This window comes from Syngnathus acus, chromosome 5 (genome assembly GCF_901709675.1).
Source record: "Syngnathus acus chromosome 5, fSynAcu1.2, whole genome shotgun sequence".
NCBI lineage: Eukaryota > Metazoa > Chordata > Actinopteri > Syngnathiformes > Syngnathidae > Syngnathus > Syngnathus acus.
In genome coordinates, this window is record NC_051091.1 from 9,495,255 (window position 1) to 9,516,870 (window position 21,616).

Sequence of the window (21,616 nt, forward strand, 5' to 3'; positions counted from 1 at the left end):
AAGACAGTAAAACAATGAAACTCATCAGCCATGTTGACATCACAACCTGAGAAGTTTTGCTTCCAACTTTCAAAGGCTCACTTTTCAGCCTTGGGGGCAACCACTGCCTGATTCTGAAGAAGTGTGAGTGCATGTGTCAGTGCATGTAGTAAAAATATGTAACGCTTACAGTAAATGCAGATAGTCATCAATGCAAGGACAAAAATGTGTTACCTGCCATCAATCAGAAAGAAAAATTGTACTACCTGTGAATCAACTTTATTATGCTGTGCATATATGTTGGCTGCGGAGATGATTTTTTACCTGAACGTTGTACAGAAGTCACATTTCAAATCGAGAAGTGAACGAGAGGTCCTATAAAGCATGATTATGGAAACTAAAAACATACAACTTAAAATGACGAGATATCATGTTGACCACATCACCTTTCCTTTTAATTGTTGTCTAAATGTTCACCAATTAGAACATTCATTTTTTTTGTCTTTGCAGTGTGTTTAACTTGTAAATCATTGTACTGTATTTGGTTTTCAGTTACATTTTACATCACTGGAATTAGGCTACGGATTTCTTTCGGTCAAACATTCAGTATCAAGACGTGAAATCCTACTTGTAAAAAAAATGGATATTTGGCTTTTGGATGAAGTTTCAGGTTAAATCTAGAATGCATTATTACCACGACATGTGAACTTTATTTGACCTTCTTTATACTTTTTAACGCAGATTCCACAATTGCTGTTCTCTAACAAAGAGCTGAACGGCAAAATTCACAACTGGTATTTTTCAAACAATTTCACCTGAAAGCCAATTTTGTTGTTGTTGGTCCTCACTGTACCTATAAATGTATGTCTGACTCTAGCCAGTCATTCTCACCTGGAAGGTCTTGGCCTGTACATTCAACAGCACATTATTTGATGTTTGCACTTCTCCAAAATATACACACTTTGTTAAAATTTTATTCTTACAATACATTTCCCAAAGAGTCACTCTGTAATCTAACTGTATTAGTCTTGCATCATTTAAGATATTTTAATAAACAATTGATCGAATGATTGGCATGAGGATTCGGACTGCAGACATTCCGTAACCTCAAAATCAACAACTTTTGTTTTAACTGCACATCATTATTTTAATGGTTTTAGCATTCTTAAACTGAGCAGGTGTAATGATACATAAAATGTACGTATTGTATGTGTATGTAAATGAGCATGTAATTGAACAGAAAGTGTTTCTAACACAATGGTCATAACCGTACAGCAACATATAGAGGACAGACAAACACGGACATCGTGTAAATGCTAAAAAAAACTAAATAAAACATTTTTTAAGAAGAATTCAGTAACATAGTATGACTTGTATTGGTGAGTGTAACAAGAGAGATTAACACTAAGTTTAGTAAACAGTTTTTAAAAGGCATAAAGATGTGGAGAATCAACGAGTTGGATTTATGATTCTAATCAAAAGATGTACATTTGCGTGATTTTATGCAACATAGAATTTTTTCATATCTTGTTTCAACAATAGACCATATGCACGGTAACGCAGGAGCTTTTTCTAGGGTAAAGATTCCGGTCTGCATGTTTCAACCTGGTTGAACGTCATAAAAATTATTTCCAAAAGTTCAGTGCTGGTGCTTTTTAAGGGTGAAATGTTATCCAAAGTGGTGACTTTTTAAAGATTTATTCCAACTATTTCTTTGAAGACTTGGATGCTGTCATGTGTTAGCCTAGCGACCGAAAGTTAGCGCGGCACAATATCCCAAATGTGGAAGTAGTCCATACAGCATCCATTCTGCCAACCTTTTTGGTACCAAAAGTCTGAATTCATGTATGAAAATTATTTAATATATGTGTATTCTAATTATGTATACAAAGGATTTTAAAAATTCCATCCGCCTGATATTGTCAATGCAAACTGTGCAGAACAAATTGGCAGTGATGACACTGGATACACAAATCAGTTATTAGGGAGTTGAGCCTGTTCTTACAATAAATTAGTTATCTGTCAAGTGAAATTGAAGTAGTAGAAACACATTTTGGGTGAAGGAGCCAGAAAAATCACTGCCATCAGACCGGAACTCCTATGTCACAATTTAATCTTTATACAAATGATTGACCAAACTTGCTCTTAATCTTTTTTGATAATGAAATGTTAAAGAAAGTGCTAATTTTCAGGGGTGCAAGGACTCCGCCCGTTGTCACTAATATTTTCTTTTTATGCCAAAAAACAGGCAACATCTCGTGTTTGTTTTCTTTTTTTTTTTTTGCTAGTGTTCCTCTTACATTGGTGCACAAGCTTTTAAATAGGCACATATTTTGTGGGACATAGTCCCGGTAAAACATATTTCAGTGCTTTGATTTCCTTGCAAAATTTGATGAGAACACAACTGCAGCAGCGCCAAGGAAAGTGTTCCCGTTTGCTTATTGGCATTATGACAAATGATTTATGTATGATTCATGTTAAGGTTGTTAACCTTAACGATTTCTATGCAGAATCTACTAAGTAATAAATGGTATTATGAAACATCTCTTCTTGTGGCACAAGAACTTAAAACCACACAGCTTGCAAAACCTTCTTGAAAAAATTTCACGGTCTCATACTTGCGCCTCCATCTCAACGCCACCGCTTCCCTTGTACTCATTGGCAGAAGGAGCCAGAGATTTGCTGGGGTTCAGCGGGTACTGCTCAGGTTGCTTTGCTGGGCTGTGGGGCTTGTTTTCTGGATGACAAAGCTGTTTGAGATTCTGTGAAGACACCAAGAAACAGTCATGAATCAATAAATAAAAAAAAAATTACAATTAGACAATGTGTGGGGAAGAGGACGTCCGGACTGATGAGCTGTATAAATAAAATTGACTGTTAACAAATCCTTAGCTCACTGGCAGGTGTTGAGAAAAGTTTAGATGTTCATCTACTTTGCATTTGTGGTAATGAAGTGTTCTTTTATTGGCCTGTTCATCTAAAGCTCATGAGGTGACTACTTAACAGGTTCTAACAAGTACAGGGAATAGCAGTAAATGTTAGAAAAATGTTTCCCAAGCCCATATTCTCTCACCTGCAACTTTTCACGGCCAAGTGTCATTAGTCATGCGTCAACTAGTGCCTTTGCCAGGTATAGCGCCAAGGGCAGCTGAATGTCTGCCAGGGCTTTTACTCTTTAAAGCTACATTAATGCCCGCATCGTATAGCCAAAACTTTAAAGTGGCATTTGATTTTTGGACATTTGTTTTCTCACAGCCTTTCACTGCATCCTTGAGGAAGGGGCAGCTGCATCCTACAATTTGGTCCGCTGTGTGTGTGATGTTCTGTCAAGGCTAACTAGCAACAAAATATGAATGCAGGTAACTTTTAAGCACCTCCGGGCGCATTCCAGAATCTGAATATCTGGGGCCTGTGAAATGTGTTTAATATCGCATTGTGTTTTCTCCAACAACTGATTAACTGCATCTCTTGTTAAAACATGCAGAAGAGCCCATTATTCCTGTCAGACTTTCTTTTTCGCTCTCTTACTCAAACGTTCTCTCTCACTTTCACACATTCAATGTTAAGTGGCACGCCACGGTGGGCTTTGTAAGGTAAATTAAGTGCCTGGCTTTAGAAGAGATGTAGGCAACGAGTGTGGGCGCTTTTCAATTGGAGCAGGCCGTCATACAATGCAACATTGTGGCGACCCCATGAAATGTCAAGACCGATGCGTTAATCATAACTTTATGGGATAAAAATATGCACCGAATGCTTCAGAATGTGACAACTTGATGGATGGGAGATTGGTAATCTATTTTGAGCTGTTTAAATGGGTGAGGCGCCCGTAAGATAGGAGCAACACACGTCAATCTTTCAAAACCACAAAGCGTCCTACTGGAGGTATTATTACGCTACTGATCTATCAGTTCTCCACCGTGCTTACAGTTACTTGAAGTACAAATCGAGTTCTTTAGCACACAATCTTTTAACCCTAAACTGTCCAACTTGCACAGTCCACCTGAGATGTAAATTGAAGGTTTTGTTATTTACTCATAAAGTATTACATGACATCACAATATAATGTGTCATTTATCCTCACCATGTTTAAGTCTGAGAATGATAATGGAAAATAAAAATACCATGATACTTCTATCCATCCATTTTCTTCACTGCTTATCTTCAGAAAGGTTAAAGGTCACTAGAATTTATCCCAGGAGACTTTGGGTGACAGATGGCGAGCATCTGGTTGCCAGTCAAATATAAATAAAAATAAAATAAAAAATACCATTCACGCTCACATACACAATTTGCAGTACATTCAATTAGCTTCTCCTTTTTTTTTTTTTGGAACGTGGGAGGAAGCCAGAGAGCCAAAAGCCCAGCAAACACGAGGAGAACATGCTGACTCGACACGGAAAGGCTGGAGCTGAAATGTGAACGGTAAACCTCAGAGCTATGAAGTAGACATGCCGAATATTAGCCATCAACCCTCACACTACCCTTGTCAAACAATATTTATTCTCAAAGCACACAATCTGCTCACTGCCGCTGTCTTAACCAGCATTATAGTCCTCCATCCATTTAGACTTGCCAGGCAGAATTTCAGCTCTGTGACAACACTCATGTTTTTTAGATTTACTCTTCACACCTTTCCCTTTTCAAAACTATTCTAAACAAATGTAGGAACAACAGAACCTGTTAACCACAGATGAGTCTTCAATCTTAGAATTTGCCTGCAGCTGAGTTGGCCCGCTCCTATGTTGTGTAAAATCGTGTCAGCACAGCACATTTAGGAACCTGGCAATTTCTTTGTCAATCAAATGTTCCGTAAAGTCACACAAGATCTTAATGCAGGCTTAATTGCAGTGAAAAGGAGACGGCACTCGTAAGTGGCTGAAATTTAGGGCGATGCTTTTGAAATGATGAAATAGAACAAAAGTTGGATTTTTGTTTCAACTTGTTAAAGAGTCTGCAATACTAGAGCGTAGTGCAAGTTAGGGACGTTGAAAAGAATCATGAGGTTGAAATCACTCAATGGAATTTAGGCTGGGCTATTTTTCTAGTAACCCTTTTGAATTTTGGTGCTTTGTTTAGTTCCTGGCGCTGGACAGCAGTGGGACCAGAGCAGTGCAGGTTCTTTGGTTTAGTCATCAAGCCGGGCCACAAAAGGCCTGGTGGAGCTTTAATCATTTCTGTGCCACCAGTGGTGATGGTGCCAAACCAGGGGAGTGCAAAGTCATTTTTGGCCAGCTTGCATATTGCCTAGGCAACCACAACGTGCTTGCTCATCCCAGGCTAACATTGGCAATGGCAGCTTTGTAAGTTATGATTCAGGACGCATTAAGGGTTAAATTGAATAAAATGTTGCCAAACACAAACCTGCCACACAGTGCCTTTCATCTGAATGACTTTAAAGAGGATCCACAGAGGCACCAGCAGAACGCAGAAGAGTCCCAGGCACCAGCCCAAAGCGTAGGCCCAGGTTGGGTAGACGTAGGTTTTGTTGAATTTGAGTGGCTTGTATCTCACCAAGGAGAAGACGAAGGTACCCTAGCAAGTGACAAAACAAATCACAAAAAAGCCTTAAGACATTCGGCATCACTGCAGTCATGATAAGTAGGACCTCAGTCGAGTGGCAGAGGGCTGCAAATGTTCCTGTAAATGTCTAGAAACGTCCCTAGAACATTTTGGAATGATAAGCAAAGGATATCAGTGGTCATGATTATACTGCAAGATGTTTGAATATTCCTGGATTTTGCAACCATTGGCTCATTGATTGACAATAAAGGATAATGATCTGATAGAATTTAAAATACTCATATATACTGCGTCTGGAGAAAACCGCAAACAGCTTCTGACAACTCCAGAAAATAAATTAAATACTTAAACAAATATCATTTGACATGAACAAGTTAGCACTGAATTTAAATAAAGCAAAACTAACATCAAGTCAAAATAACTGTCAATAGAAAATAAGCGACTGACAATAAATTTCTTATAGACGTAGTATAATGTCAAAAGAAAAATATAAAAAAATATAGGTATCCACAACACAACCAAGGATATCCTAAATATCAAATCATTATACATATTATATTGCCAATTTTCACTTTACCGTCATACCTGACCTTTTGTGCGGAGAATTGGGTAAGATGTCGTTGACATGTAACGGGCCGGCTGAACTTATATGATTCATTTGGAAAAATGCCAGCATTTTTTCTTTGGGGGTGGAGCGTGGTTTGGTTAACATCAAATCAGCTTTGCCTTCAAGAAAATCTTAATTTCTTTCTTATATACTGTCTCTGGTATGTGCATGTTTGCGATTTCTCGGATATGCATGTAATGACATGTTAAAAAGGAATTTGAGGACATTTAATAGCTGTAATGAGCCCCTATGAGACATTTCTCAGCCCCAACACCCGGTTCTTGGCCCTAGGCAACTGTTATGCAACCCTTTTATAAAACCGTTGGGCTTAATTGCACAACTACTTGCTTCCATTCCACCTACGCAGATTACTAATACCTAGATGATTAAGGATCTAAACAAAGAAAAAACAAATTTCAACAAGCATATACTGTCTTTTTCCAACATTTACACTGATAGATGAGATGAGCCTATTAAGATTTATACAAAACCACAGCGTCTGAGGAAAAACAGCCAATCAGAGACAGGAGGTGAGGCTGATGAGATGTCAATCAGCCGAACACCCCTGTGGCTTTGCACTGTTACGTTCATAAATGTAACGTTGGGTTGAGGAGCTTTGCTGAAACTATTGTGGAATATCCACCTCCAGTTTGCAACAAGAATTAAAAAGAAGGACTTGGATTGATCCTGCGACAGTACATAAAGGCTGCCATGCCAGAACCGACAATCAATTAGCAACATTTCTTTACCACCCGTTTTGGATTTTTAAATTGAAAAATAAAACTGCAAAACTATAGTAACACCATTCAAATCAAACGTTACAAATAAAGTTGTCATCCTAGCAACGGAACTCTGTCCCAACTCATTTTTAAAAATGTCCTTTTCTGGGTTTAAAATGTTTCAACCCTACATCATACACACTTATGCTGGGCTTCACATTAAAAAAAAAATTTGTTGGGTCGCATTTACTGCATGTCTGAATCTTCAACAATTACCACAATGTAGCACAAATAGTGAACAATAAGAGTCACATGAGTCTTACTCACTTACAGTCAACAATATGAAAATGTTCTCTTTGTTCCCTTCATCCTAACCCACCTGGCACTGACACCAGCACCTGTCTCAAATTCGTCACGTCACAAAGTTCAAATCCTTAATTTCTTCTCATGCACCTCTTCCTTGTTCCTCTTCTTATGTCATTTTAAGCATGTCATTTCAAGCTTGAGAGAAGAACAACAAGATGAAGCTTTGTGAGAAAACTCCAGACACATACATTATGACATGAATTGAATTTGTGAGTGTGATATTAAGAAATTTGCCAAGAAGGAATTTATTGCCGTTGTCACAGAAATGACTCGTACCTTCCACTAGTTTTCACTCACCAGACAAACAGCGGGGGTAATGTAAAGCCAGCAGATCTTCATTAGTGGCCATGGACGATACCCTATCATGTCTTCAATGTTGTCATAGAGACGATCAGCACCTGTTTTACCAAATACAAAAAAACATATATATTATTTTTAAAAAATTTTTTTTTTTTACATGAAACCATACAGAAAAATACACATAATACAGATTTTTTTATTTTTTAGTTAAATTTTCATGTCCTATTAAAATGTGCCTCCAAAGCGACAATATCTTTTATACTGGCCTAGGAAAGAAAAAACGTCTAACTTCTAATTACATGATACAACTGTAAACAGCCACAAATAAAAAAAACAAAGCAAACCCAAAACATTTTTACCCAAAAGAAAAACTTATCTTGATGATTGGGCAAATTTTAATATATTGGATGTCAGTAGCTGCACTCAACAAAGCGGCAGATGAGTGTGTTTGTGTTGTTTTGCATTTAACAAAATGTATTCCAGCTCCAACCTTTAAACCCCTCTGAGTTTTTAACAAATCCCTGTTAACAAAAGGGTAGAACAAGTATGAATGCGTGTCAAATAAAGAGCGCAAATCCCTCCTTAGAATCTAATGGCCTCTCAAGCTTGGATAAGCTTAACCAGGAGTGATGGGAGGAACAAAAGAGGACAAAATATTTGGCAGATGAAGTGCGTAAGAACCGCGGGACTGTAATACATGGATAGAAGTCCACGCCAATTTGTCTAAGGCCATACATTAAAGGAATGTGTTGCCTGTTAAAGGAACTTATTGTCCTCTTTCAGTCAAAAGTTAACCAATAGTTTTTAAATCAATCAAAGTTGTTACAAACCCCAATTCAAGATTTGTAAAAAAAAAAAGAAAAAAAAGAGAATTTTTTTTTAATCAATTTGTCCATAAAAAAATATTTTTACTAATACACATTTAAAAAGATGTCATGTTTTTAACCTTAAATATACTCAAACATACAACTAACATACATTTAGGATCAAACAAAATTACATGTCTAGATCATAAATACTATTCACATGCATAGTTCAATGATTTCCACTAGAGGGCAGCAGCACTACATTAATCAAATCCTCTTCAATACAGTTTTCCCCCCAGGGTCACAAGTGTATACAAAACCACAAAGGTCAGATGGACTCAAGTTTAAAAATACAACTTCATCTGAAAACAAATATGGTTACGATTATGCAATTATAAATGAAGTCCACACGGCTCCGCCACTCCGTAAAACCGAAGTTTGTCTCGGTGGTAAAGATTTTCAGGCTTTTGTCTGAATGGTTTTGGCTTGACATACTGGCTGCTAATTGAAAGAAGTGTTTTGACAGTACACTTATACAAGAGCCTGTATTTTTCCTGTCCAAACGGATTGGCTATGAGCCCTTTTGTTTTGTCTTTTTTGGGCCACCTAGTCTTTGCCAAAAGTAACACAGCTCACATGGATACTGCCTGTGATTTGAATGAGAGAGCTAAAGAAATTTGCCTGGTATATTCATTTCCCTAAACCTGGGGTTGTCAAACTCTTTACACAAAGTGCAACCTTAAAAATACGTTTGCATCTCTCCTTCCATCCCATAATAACAGAACAGGCATGAAAACATATGATGACTCCCAGCTACAAGGACTTACCATATATCCATCCAATTGCTATGGACTGACACACTGAAAGGAGGAGAAGGTTGTTGCCACTACAGACGTAATGGTCAAAAAGCTGAAGGAAATACAAGCCCCCCTGGAAGAAGAGAATGGCGAAAGATCATGACACAACATACTATACATTTGCGGTCATTAAACCAAATCAGTGGACCACAGTACCATCACTTGATAAGTTAAATACACAAAGCAAAAAAAAACAATGCGATAAGGAAAGAGTCACGCTCTCACCTCAGTAACGAGAAGAAGACCAAGGAAGAAACAAACGGAGCAGAGACAAAGCAGCAGCAGCTCTCGTCGATAAGCCCTCCGGAAAACAGTCGGGAACATATCTGTCACGGAGGTCATCAGACACTCCAAGCTCACAAACTAGTAAAGGAAAGACAAGTCAGCACAAACCAGGGATCCACCAAAGGTTTCACAATCATATTTTCAACTGACCTGTGTATCAGCACCCAGCAGGATGACCATGATAAAGAAGCATATGGCCCACAACTGTGGTAAAGGCATCATCGCTACTGCCCTTGGATATGCTATAAAAGCCAGGCCAGGTCCTGTCGTTACACACATAACAGTCATTATGTGAACCGTTATCAAAAAAAACATCAGTATTTGTGGACTGGAGACTAAAAAAAAAAGATTTATGCTATGTGTGAATAAGAAATAATCATGTTTGGATTCTTACCAGAAGCCGCCACTTCTGATATTGGTAATCCTTGTTCGTAGGACATGAATCCCAAAACAGAAAAGATAGCAAAGCCCGCCACAAAGCTGGAGCCACCATTTACCAAACATAGAACAAATGTATCCCTAAGAGGAAAACAAAGAAATTATTAGACTCAAAATGAATTATTAGTTTCAGTCACACACTGTGCAATTTAAAAATATATTTATTAGCTATCTATCCATCTCTATCTATCTAATCTAGCTCTTGAGTTTAATCCAAAATTGTATGGTGTAGTACAGCCCGGTAACACCAGACAGCACACTCCACTCTGTTAATTTGGGTGGAAAGAATGAGAGGGGGAAAACAAGAATGTGAGGTCCCTGTTTAGCGTGATGAACCTTCTTCATACATTTGATATACAGCATAAAAGTCAAGTGTGAATCAACCTGAAACCTTGTCAACCGTTTTCTCAACGCAGAAAAAAAAACACTATAAGAAGCTTCTAGAGCAGCTGGACTTTGAATAGCATTGACCTTGGAAGGTCATATCCGGTCTTTTTATAAACAACACGCAACATGACCTTCACGTGCTATGAATAAAAATATTGTTGAAGCGAAAAGGCGAAGCAAAAAGAAAATGGCGGCCAAAAACAGGAAACAAATGGGAACTTACTTGTAGCAGTTATTATTAAACTCATTGTAACTGCCAAGAGCTGTCAAACTTCCTTGACAAATCCCAAAGGAGAACAGGACTTGTGCACCTGCATCCATCCAAACCTGAGTGGACATATCAGAAAATGAAATATGAACTCTATCTAAATGATTGAAAGAAATATATATGTGAATTTGAGACAGTCTACAGGATTTAGCCTATGCAGCTGATCGGGCATCCTGTCATGGTACTTGGTTGATTTATTTTTTTTATTTTGGCCTGGCACTTTATTACTTACTTGAGGGTCCACCAACCTTGTCGGGTCAGGATAGAGGTAGAAACGTATGCCGTCAATAGCACCGGGCAAAGTAAGTCCACGAGCCAACAGAACAACCAACATTATATAAGGGAAAGTGGCTGTAAAATAAACTACCTGTTGACAAGAGACACGTGAGGGTTAATACTCGTAACATACCTTTGAATCGCAACATCTAATAAAAAAGGATCGAGGCTAAACTGCCCTGAAGGCAAACCCTTGCGCGGTAATAATCCATTTGTTTATACAGAGCATAACTAGGCCACAGTTGATTGCATCCCAGGATTTACATCCGAGAAGGATTACCAATCCGCCGTTACTCAGCTGTACCCTTTTTGTCAGCTTTCTGATCCAAACGGAACCACGTGACCACTTCTGAAGCTCTAATGCGTGCATGCGTGTACAAAAATAAAGCGTGTTACCTTTCCGGTGGATCTCACTCCTTTCCAAACACAGAAATAGCAGAGAATCCAAGCCAACAAGAGACACAAGGCCAACTCCCACCTCAGGCTGCCGATCTTTTCTATCCCCGAGGATATACCCAAAACTCGTCTCCTTGGAATACAAACACAAACACAGTCAAACATGTGACAAGCAAGACTTTCTGTCATTTCCGTTCAGGCGATTAAGAAAAGATCTTGGGAATTTTTTGTCAGAACAAAAAAAAAACCCCAATTGTATCTATTTTATTCATCAATGGGTTGATATGGTAATTAGCCTAAGAATCATTTAATTGATCATTGATTTTCCATGTAGTCATAGGAAGACATGTCAAATATCTCACGCCAGTCATAACATATATAATAAAGAGCAATGTCACATTCACTAAATGGCAACTGCATTGCAAGCTTCTCAATGACATTTTTTGACATTCCATTGTCTTTTTTTGACCTTGTATCATGTTGGGCTCAGCACATGAATGCCAGAGTGTTGACAGGAAGACGGATGATTTGTTTGCCAATGCCAAGTGGCCTACTGCATTGTACCGTAATTTTCGGACTATAAGTCGCACCGGAGTATAAGTCGCACCAGCCATAAAATGCCCAAAAAAGTGAAAAAAAACATATATAAGTCGCTCCGGAGTATAAGTCGCATTTTGGGGGGCAATTTATTCGACAAAATCCAACACCAAGAACAGTCATGAACGAGCAACAACAGGCTAAACGATAGCTATGCTAACGTGACATAAACACAAACTAAGAGCTGAGAACGGCCCTGACGTAAAATTCAGAGTTATTCAAAAAACTATTACATAAATAACACGTTAATAAAACCATCTGCGTCACTCCAATTCATTAAATCCATCAATCGTCCTTTGTCAACAATGCGTGCGCGCCGCTGACGGCTCTTGCACTTAAAAATATTCCACAGGCCCATATAACGATATATAAATTATATATCAAATAACTATTATATAAGCAATAATGTTATCAAACCATCTGTGCACTCTAAATCATTAAATCCATCGATCAAATTCCTCGTCCTTTGTCAACATCGCCGCGCGTGCGCCCTGACGTCAGCCTCGTCGTTATTCCACAGATCTACTATATAACTATATTGTAGCGTTAACAAAGTTCAAGGAAAGACGTGGGTTTGGTAAACGGCTCTTTATTTAACAAAACAAACTTACAGGCGTGTGGCGGCGTGGACGTCCAGCCACGTCTTTCCTTGAACTTTGTTAACGCTACAATATAGTTATATAGTAGATCTGTGGAATAACGACGAGGCTGACGTCAGGGCGCACGCGCGGCGATGTTGACAAAGGACGAGGAATTTGATCGATGGATTTAATGATTTAGAGTGCACAGATGGTTTGATAACATTATTGCTTATATAATAGTTATTTGATATATAATTTATATATCGTTATATGGGCCTGTGGAATATTTTTAAGTGCAAAAGCCGTCAGCGGCGCGCACGCATTGTTGACAAAGGACGATTGATGGATTTAATGAATTGGAGTGACGCAGATGGTTTCGCGCTGCTGTCGTCACTTGAAATTCAAATTACAGTAATCCCTTGCTACATTGCGGTTCGTTTATCGCGGTTTCATTTATTTTTTTATTTTTTATTTTTTTTAATTTTTTGAAAAAAAAAAAAACACATATAAGTCGCTCCTGAGTATAAGTCGCCCCCCCACCCAAACTATGAAAAAAACCGCGACTTATAGTCCGAAAATTACGGTAAGTTTACTTCAACATAACCGCAGGGCTGGCTCAGTGTACCCCCAAGAATAATTTCTGAATTTTGTTGATGGTTAGACACAATTTTATTTCCTTCGCTACACTTTGATCGGTGTTGGCACATTTCGGTATCATGGAAAAAAAAATGAAAATTAATTTCTAAAGGAAATTATTTTTTATCCATATGTACTGTTAGCTTTTATAGCAAAAGTAGACTTTAGGTGTTGCAATGTCCAACACAACCAACGTTGCAACTCTTATTGACTCTGAATTACTATTTGCACAAGCATGTGATTTTTTTGGTGTCCAACACTGAGTGCACAGATGGGGGAGGCAAGGTTACATTCGGGAGGGAGATTCTTTTCAAATAAAGTAGCCAAAGCAAGTTCTCGGATTCTGCTGGAGAATAAGCTTCTCCTTGTGTTCATAATTCTGAATCATGCGCACTGATCTCTCAATCCGCCCTTGGCACATTGCACTTGGCCTTGGTCAATGTAAGATTGCTTCGCAGACAAAAGGATTTGCCAGCATTAGAGTCATGAGGATGCTCCTTTTCAGAGAGAAACAATGTTTGCATTACATTGTTGCAGTCTCCAGCCTGCGGAGTTCCGCAAGGGTCGATTCTTGGTCAACTTTCATTGATAGGTGTTGCAAACAATTTCTTTTGGTAGAAAAACTGCCGCCTTCAGGTTACTAAAGTTAAACTTCTGTGTTTGTTTTTCTTTCTTTTTTTTCAGTTCATGTGCTTACCAATATCGTGGACATAAAACAAAATCTGCTGATGATGACAACATACATTTTCAAAATACTTACTCCCAGAATTCTGTTGCGGGAGTTGTCGCATTAGCAGGTGCTGTCCAATTGGATGACCCGTTCCTTTTGTCGAATTCAACACAATGTACTACGGAAACAATCAGATGTTGAAATAACATAACTGACACCACAAGCACACATTCTTAGTCGGTCAAAAGATTAGGGACGGGTAATAGCCCGCAAGTGTGGTCTACCGGTATTCCAGGGGTTCCTGCAGCTGGCCCACGGAACCTCAGCACTGAAGGACGAGAAGAGATAGAAGAAAGCCCAGGCCTGGATGACGATGTACGACACAGCAGCGTAGGCAATCACCACTTGGGTTGCATAACCGATTCCTGAAGAGACCAGGTCGGTCAATGTGTGACCGATACGAGCATTATCCCTAAGCATGGAATGTGTTCTTTGGGTCTTTAAATGCCATGCCGCTTTCCCTCTTGTTGTGCCATCTGTTATCCATGTTAACTGAATGCCACAAGGTTAAAGTTCAGGATCTTCCTGACACATGAGATGGTAGAGAAAAAACCCATGTAAATTACGTCATCGAGGAATACGGTTTCACTTGGCCTTCAGTCACATGGACCACCTTGTTTTCTTTGTTCATTGAGTTGCCAACAAACCAAAGGATGGACACCTCAAATCCATTCTGTACTACCTAATACTATGTTCTCTTCCTTCCTGCCTGCATTACAGTATGCTCGAAAGCAGTTAGAGAGTCCTGATTTACAGCGGGGATTTTTCTTTAACAGTATATGCACGGACACTGTACTGTTTGGGACACTAGCCATCATACACCATCCTTGTGCTGTAAATAACCTTCTAGAATCACATGTCATAAACTGAAACCAGCTTCCAACAAGTGCACTATTTATGAGGGTGAACGCCTTCCAAAAACAGGGACCAGCTCGGTTAGTTATTTCCATAATCATGTAAGGTATTAATAGCCCATTAAAACGTTCATGTGTTCATTTGGAAGGAATGAACTTGGGCGCTATGCCACGGATGGAAAAGTCAAAGAAGTGTTGATAGACTTGTCGGCTTGTTAAGAATAGAAAAGAAAAAAAAATAATTTGCCACTGCCAAGATCAACAGACTACTTTGCCCACTATTGTTTGAAAAGCTACTTCCCATGGCAATTTTAAACAAAGGAAAAATGCTTGAAGCCTTTATATAAGGCCACGAGGCACACTAAATGCATCCACCACTTTTCACTTTTCTTCTTTTCATTGCTTAAATGTCATCAGCACATTTATGTCAATTTACACCGTTTTAAAGGGAAAGGTATCCTCATTTTTTTTTTTGGTAATAATATGTTCTGTACAGCCCAATAAGTCGAAATATCATCTTCTAATTGTTTCATTGGTGGAATATGAATTAAAGTGATAAAATCCATCTGTTTTTTTTTATCCATCTCAGGGGTGGCCATTTTGTGACTTGTCCACTGAAACTGACATTGTGGCAACTGCGATGTCATTTTCAGTTGAGAGCAAGTGGCACAAAAAAAAAAAAGATCTGTGAGGCAGGTGTGCGAACCACTAGACCAACGATCCCCCCAACCTCTATGTTGCATCACATTAAGATAGTCAGGTATGCAGCCGGAAAATATCCAATGTTAATATTGAATAATATATTACTACATAAATTATCTTCAATCATGTTAAACTCCAGTTTGAGTGGCATTTGGCAACTGTATATCTTTTTATTTATTATCATTTATTTTTACTTTCATTCAGTTCTGCGCTTAAGTTATTCTAAAGTTACACTCCTTCAATGGAGATATAAAGGAACTTTTATAATGGTGCTATTAAAAAATAAATTATTTAAAAATAGCATGTGCTGTTTTCGACTGCAAAGGCTAAACTCAGCACTATTGGCCTCAGTTAGACAGGAGGATTGGTTTTCCACTTTAAAATGGTACCGCTGGAAACTGTGGAAACCACACCGGGTCAAAGGCATCAGTCTGAACAAGACGTGCTAACAAAACGACAAGTGAGGACAACAAGGGTTTCCTGCATTTACTTCTCAGCATGTGGCTGCTAGCCAGCCGACTTGGGGCAGCAAGAAAAGGTTACGGCGAAGTGAACTGCCATTAAAACTGCAGGCAATCAAAGCAACCTTTCTTTGAGGAAAAATCACCCGTTGGCTTGATGCACACCACCAGAACGCTGCATCTGCTGGGTGCAGTGGGGCGGGGTGCAACCACCAAGGGGAAACGACTGCACATTTGAAAGCTGTTCGGTTGGTTCTACCTTTCCCTCTAAGGAATCATTACCTGTGCTAGTTATGTGACTGCTAGTTGTTTGTGTGCTTTTGTGTTTCGATGGGATGATGCAAAAGCCACAAAGCCAAATGTCAAACTGGATTTGATATATTTGGGCTGGATTTTACATATACCTATTTGAATACAGTCACCGTGTGGTCACAATATACTAGCACAAAAAAAAAATCCTCAATACATACAACTTTGTTTTGAAATTAAAAGCTATCAGCATCTGTGCTGCCTTCTTGCTATGTTTCCCAACACCGTAGCCTTATAATGTCAAATGTTTTTTTTCTTCTTCTGAGTCATATCCTATTTTCCTCTTGGTCTTCTTCTACAGCAGGGTTGTCAAACTAATTTTTGTCGCAGGCCACGTTGTAGTCATAGTTTTCCTCGGAGGGCCATTATGACCGTCAACGTCTTCTATATACATACAGCATAGGCTACACAACAAACTAGTTTTGAAATCAGAGACTAGTAAAAATTGTTCAAATAGTTTAAAAAGATTAATGGTAATAGAAAATGCTAGGAATATACCTATTTTTAAAAAGTGAAGACAATTAGTAATTTTAGTAAAGACACAAAGTCACTGCAAAATTTGTCTTCGCGGGCCACATAAAATGATGTGGCGGGCCGTATCTGGCCCCCAGGCCTTGAGTTTGACACCTATGCTCTACAGCATGCGTCTTCTTCTCTCTCCATTTCTTTGCTGTTGCGGCATGCACGGGATTGCCGAAAAACAGCAACTGTACTTCTCTGAGTCGTAAAATATAGTAACGGTAATTCCAATTTGAAAAGCGTTTGAAATTATAGCAATGTTAATCCATAATACTTTCATAAAATTCGAATGTTATGAAATTTTCTCCAAAGATTAAGTCTAATCTCATCTAATCTGTCTTTTTAACATCATAATGTGAGTTTATGGTCATGTTTAGTCATCATTTTATGATCCTTTTTTTCCTCCCCAGTATGACTCTAATGTTCCTTGGCACTCAATCATGACTGGGATGTCGGTCAAAAACAAATTATCGGCCAAAATTCAATTTTCTTATGGTTTTCACTTTTGATGATAGGGGAAACACTAGACAGTGTGTTTCCTATGTGCTTGTGGCCAAGTACTAACATTTCATCCATTAGTCATAGAAATTTGGAGGTCGGGCATGTGAGCTTTGATGGCCTCATTGCCATCAAGTAACATACTTCATGGATAAATATAACGGTGCATAAAACGAACAGCAAACATAGTTGAAGTGAAAAATCAGTTTCCATCCCAATTTGTCTTTTAAAAAAAGTTTTATGAAAGGAGGTATTTATGTGAAGAACATGAGCAGAGGGATAGTTTGAGGGAACTATTTTATCTACGCTCTACTTCCTAAGTCTGAGGTGAACCTGTGTGTGACCACCACTTTGTATTCCAATTTGCATGTCGTCTCTTCTTTGTGAGGGACTTCAAGTGGCGCACGGTCCAAGTAAAGCATTGTTTGTAACTAGCGTGACGGTTCCATGTGACATACACGTGATTGTCAAAGTTTCCTTCGTGGGCGACAGAATGCATCGTGCAAATTTCGGCAATAACAATGTCTCTGCTGTTAGAGCCGAGGTCAACATATACATGCTTGGAACGTGACACCGAAGAGGCCGGAGCGAATTATAGTATTAAAAGGTGCAGTGTGAACGGCACCTGGTGTGGTCAGTCACATGGGTCTCTCGCAGGTTTGATGTTCATCTGTGAGAACGCACAGGTGTCATTTTCATACACAATAGAGCTCTTTGAGTCGGGGATGGTTTTCCAAGGGTTCTCAGGTCACTGAACACTTTTAATCCATGACTGGGAGGGTTTTTAGTTTTCCTTTTGTTTTGGGGTCTTTTCCATCTGTCGTCTCTGTTTGTATAAGTTAAAGCCCAATTTTATTGATTGTTTTTGAGTTAATGTGCATTTTTACTTCGTTGTGTTGCCAGGTTGACTGTAAAAAGTTTAAGGAATGCGAAAACGTAGGCGGTTTTAAAGGGTGGCCAAGGGTGCCAATAATTGGGTTAAAGGTTTATGTGACTATACCAAATAAATGTTGAATATGTCAAAGACTGTCAAAGAGTGGTAAATGTTTGGGAATTGTTATTGCATAGCCTACAAGGAGCGGCTTAATGCTCAACATATTATTTCTGACATTCTCCTGGCACCCCTTTGCCACCCTAAATAAAAATTTCTAGAGCCACCACTGGATATGATGGGTTTTGAAAATGTACATTTTTTTCCACTATCACTTCACATAACTTTTGCCCGCCACTTCCTTGTGTAATTCTCCTCTAAAAGATTCAATAAATACAAAGATGCAAATAATTCAGAGAATCGTGGAAATGAGTTGGCTGCTGTAAGACTGCGTTGGACACCTGTTGAATTATGTACGTTTGCGTTTAAAAATTCAGTGCGTCTTCCAATACTAACCTTCAAACAAAGGGCAGAAGTGTCTCCAGCATGTAATGCATCCCTGGGATGTATACTGACCCATGGCTGTCTCCAGAAGGAACATTGGGATACCACAGGACAGGAGAAACAGAACATACGGAACCAAAAATGCCCCTGAGGGAAGGAAACGCCAAACTCAGAAAACTCTCAGACATCTTCATTGTTTGCTTATTTCCCTCGATCTTGTCGTCATCTCTCAACAAACTGCAGTTGAGTGCCTCACTTGGGCGACTTATCATTTAAATAGATATGATGACTAATAGCGTTTGCTCAATGTAAAGCAGGAAACAGGAAATGAGAGCGCGCGACTGGGGTAAGCTCACCTCCCCCATTTTTGTAGCACAAATAGGGAAACCTCCAGAGATTTCCCAAGCCCACAAGGGTCCCAGCCACAGCCAGCAGGAACTCCAACTTGTTTGCCCATTTGCCACGATCCAGCAGCTGAGTCTTCTTCGCCAGAGTGTTGCCGTGACCGGCCACTTCACGGCTGCTTCCTTTCAGGAATTCCCTGGGCATATCGAAAAGGAGATTAATTACAAATGAGGCGCATTCTGATCTCAAACATCTGTCTGTCTACTTAAAGGAGGGATAGACAAATATTTGATAAATGCAAATCACTAAGCTGACTTCTATTCGGCGCCACTCAGGCTCTTATTTAAATTTACTGGTTGAATTTGAGCTTGGGGTGGATTATAACAGCAATGGAAAGTTCCCACCGGCGGCAAGCGCTTACTCAAAAAATCCGTGGCAACCGTTACAGCAAAAACACGTCTTAGAATGAAAAGTCCGACATGTAGCGGTGAGGAATCCAAGGGAAATCGACTGAGAACTTACCCCTCCATCACAAAGCCCCCCTCCCCTGAGAGTTGCTTACGGCAACAACAAAGTGATCAGTATTCCTCTCGGATGGATGCACCGCAGGCTCTGTATACAAAGAAAAAGTCATGAGCGGAGCCAAGGTGAGAATCAAAGCTGCTATGGTTCCTTTCTGTGAGCCGTCTCGTTGCCAGACGCTGCGCTCCGCACCATGTGGCTGCACTTGAAAAACTGTTTGGCTCTGACAAAGGTTCAAGGTATACACCACTGCTCGGCTGTATTTTTCCACTGAGACAGGAGCAGCTCGAGTCACTGAGATTAGCACAGTTGCTAACAACTAAACCAAATCAGCTGAGCCGTCTCTGTTATATCAGTGGCTGTAAACAGGCTTTATTTATCTGCCAACTGGGAATTTTGTCATGTTGGCTGTAAATTGTGAGAAAAGAAAATAATGGCAATAGCACACTCACTATATAAACATCCTGCGCAGCAAATAGCAGATCTTTATCATCATTTGATGTGTTGCATAGATCCTTTTATAGTCCGTGGGATTTATTTAAGCGGCATGGTATCGCACTATGAATATTTCTTTTTGTATCTTTTTGTTGATAATGAACTCTTATCTTAAAGCGGACTACCGCTGCATTCTTTTTATGTCCTACTACTTACTTCCTCTTTTCAGCTTTTATGGTCATGAACTTATGCCCTCTTCCGTGGCGCTTGATCGTTTATTGTTCCAAACTCCCGCTAGCCTAAACATTTGTATTTAGGTAATCAAAGTACCTCAAGTTTGCCGAGATTGGAAAGTAGTACGGGAACCCCTCATTATTAACTAAGAACAAAAATACACGTTTTTAAAAAAAAAAAAAAAAAAAAAAAAAAAAAAAAAAAAAAACATTTTGAGCATTTAATGTGTATCACAAGGCGGCTCGGTGGCGCGCTGGGTAGCACGTCCGCCTCACAGTTAGGAGGGTGCGGGTTCGATTCCACCTCCGGCCCTCCCTGTGTGGAGTTTGCATGTTCTCCCCGGGCCCGCGTGGGTTTTCTCCGGGCACTCCGGTTTCCTCCCACATCCCAAAAACATGCTTGATAGGCCGATTGAAGACTCCAAATTGTCCCTTGGTGTGAGTGCGAGTGCGGATGGTTGTTTGTCTCTGTGTGCCCTGCGATTGGCTGGCAACCGGTTCAGGGTGTCCCCCGCCTACTGCCCGATGACCGCTGAGATAGGCTCCAGCACACCCGCGACCCCCGTGGGGACTAAGCGGTTCAGAAAATGGATGGATGGATGTGTATCACAATAGTAGTTCATACAAACCTATTTTAATTCAATGTATGTTGACTGGGGTAGTTTTAGATCATTTTTCAAATGTAAAACTACCAGAATAAAAACACCTTTTGACATTTGGTTTATTCCACTCAAACAAAAAATAAATAAAGTGTCCATTTATTCATTATTTTTTTTACTATACTATACACAATTAAATATTGATTAAATGACTAACGCGGGCAATTATTACCTTTGAGGACTTAATTGCTGTTTTGATTATGGTCAAGACGTTTGTCCGCAAGCAAAGAAATATGAGGCAGAAGTGCATTCATCTGTTTCCCTCATTGCCAGAAGTGTGCAACAGCTGAGCTTTGAGCCCAGCTAAATTAAGAGAAGGCTATTAATCGACTATGTTGATCCCATTTAGGGCACGTCCAGGTGTAAGCACAGTTGATTTGACATTCCTGCTATATATTTTTTTTAGTTATGGTGATTTAAACAGAGCCACGTGGTGTACAATATATTGTACATTTTCAGATGATGTTCCACATAGACATCTACACGACAAGCTCCTCCTATCAAACAGAGACACTGTTTACGACACAGGGCTGTGACGAATCTGTTTGGACTGCAAACGCCACTTAGTAACTGGAAATTTCTGATGATCATAATCATAAATTATATCATGATAACAAGTGAAACGATATATCTTCTCTGTATGTGTATTTTCAGATCACAGAGCATTTTTTTTTTTTTAGTTCTGCCAAAAGATTTTAGACGGGCGCAACAAAGCAAGAATTGCTTGCTAAAATCTGTTGCATCATCTTTTATGTTTCCTGGTTCACGTCCCTGTAAGTTGTGGTTTCCTTGGGTTCTCAGGATCGCAATCAATCATCAAGATCAACTACAGTTGACTTCACCTCTTTATCTACATCTCTCTATCTACATCTCTTTCGCATTGTGTTTGTCGACCATTGGTCAAGGTTGAAAAATGTGCACATAGACAGGAGTACAATGTAAAGATATTTCTTTAA

General features: G+C 39.3%; 1 protein-coding gene across 2 annotated transcripts; it reads right to left on the reverse strand.

Moving 5' to 3' along the window:
• Positions 1 to 245: 245 nt before the first annotated feature.
• Positions 246 to 19,683, reverse strand: LOC119123333 (sodium- and chloride-dependent GABA transporter 2-like). 2 transcript variants are annotated; one of them, XM_037252349.1, is made up of 16 exons: positions 19,526 to 19,672; positions 19,334 to 19,423; positions 18,823 to 19,007; positions 18,479 to 18,613; positions 13,973 to 14,113; positions 13,779 to 13,866; positions 11,205 to 11,337; positions 10,765 to 10,899; positions 10,488 to 10,591; positions 9,834 to 9,958; positions 9,590 to 9,702; positions 9,380 to 9,517; positions 9,125 to 9,227; positions 7,489 to 7,589; positions 5,341 to 5,511; positions 246 to 2,741 (listed from the first exon to the last, which is right to left on the reverse strand). In XM_037252349.1, the coding sequence occupies exons 2-16, from the start codon at positions 19,339 to 19,341 to the stop codon at positions 2,592 to 2,594; spliced, it is 1,830 nt and encodes a 609-aa protein (XP_037108244.1). In that variant the 5' UTR covers positions 19,342 to 19,423; positions 19,526 to 19,672; the 3' UTR covers positions 246 to 2,591. The 2 variants fall into 2 exon arrangements, with proteins under 2 accessions (XP_037108244.1, XP_037108246.1); XM_037252351.1 differs by lacking the exons at positions 246 to 2,741; positions 5,341 to 5,511 and adding an exon at positions 7,197 to 7,326 and having other exon boundaries at positions 19,334 to 19,683.
• Positions 19,684 to 21,616: the final 1,933 nt, after the last annotated feature.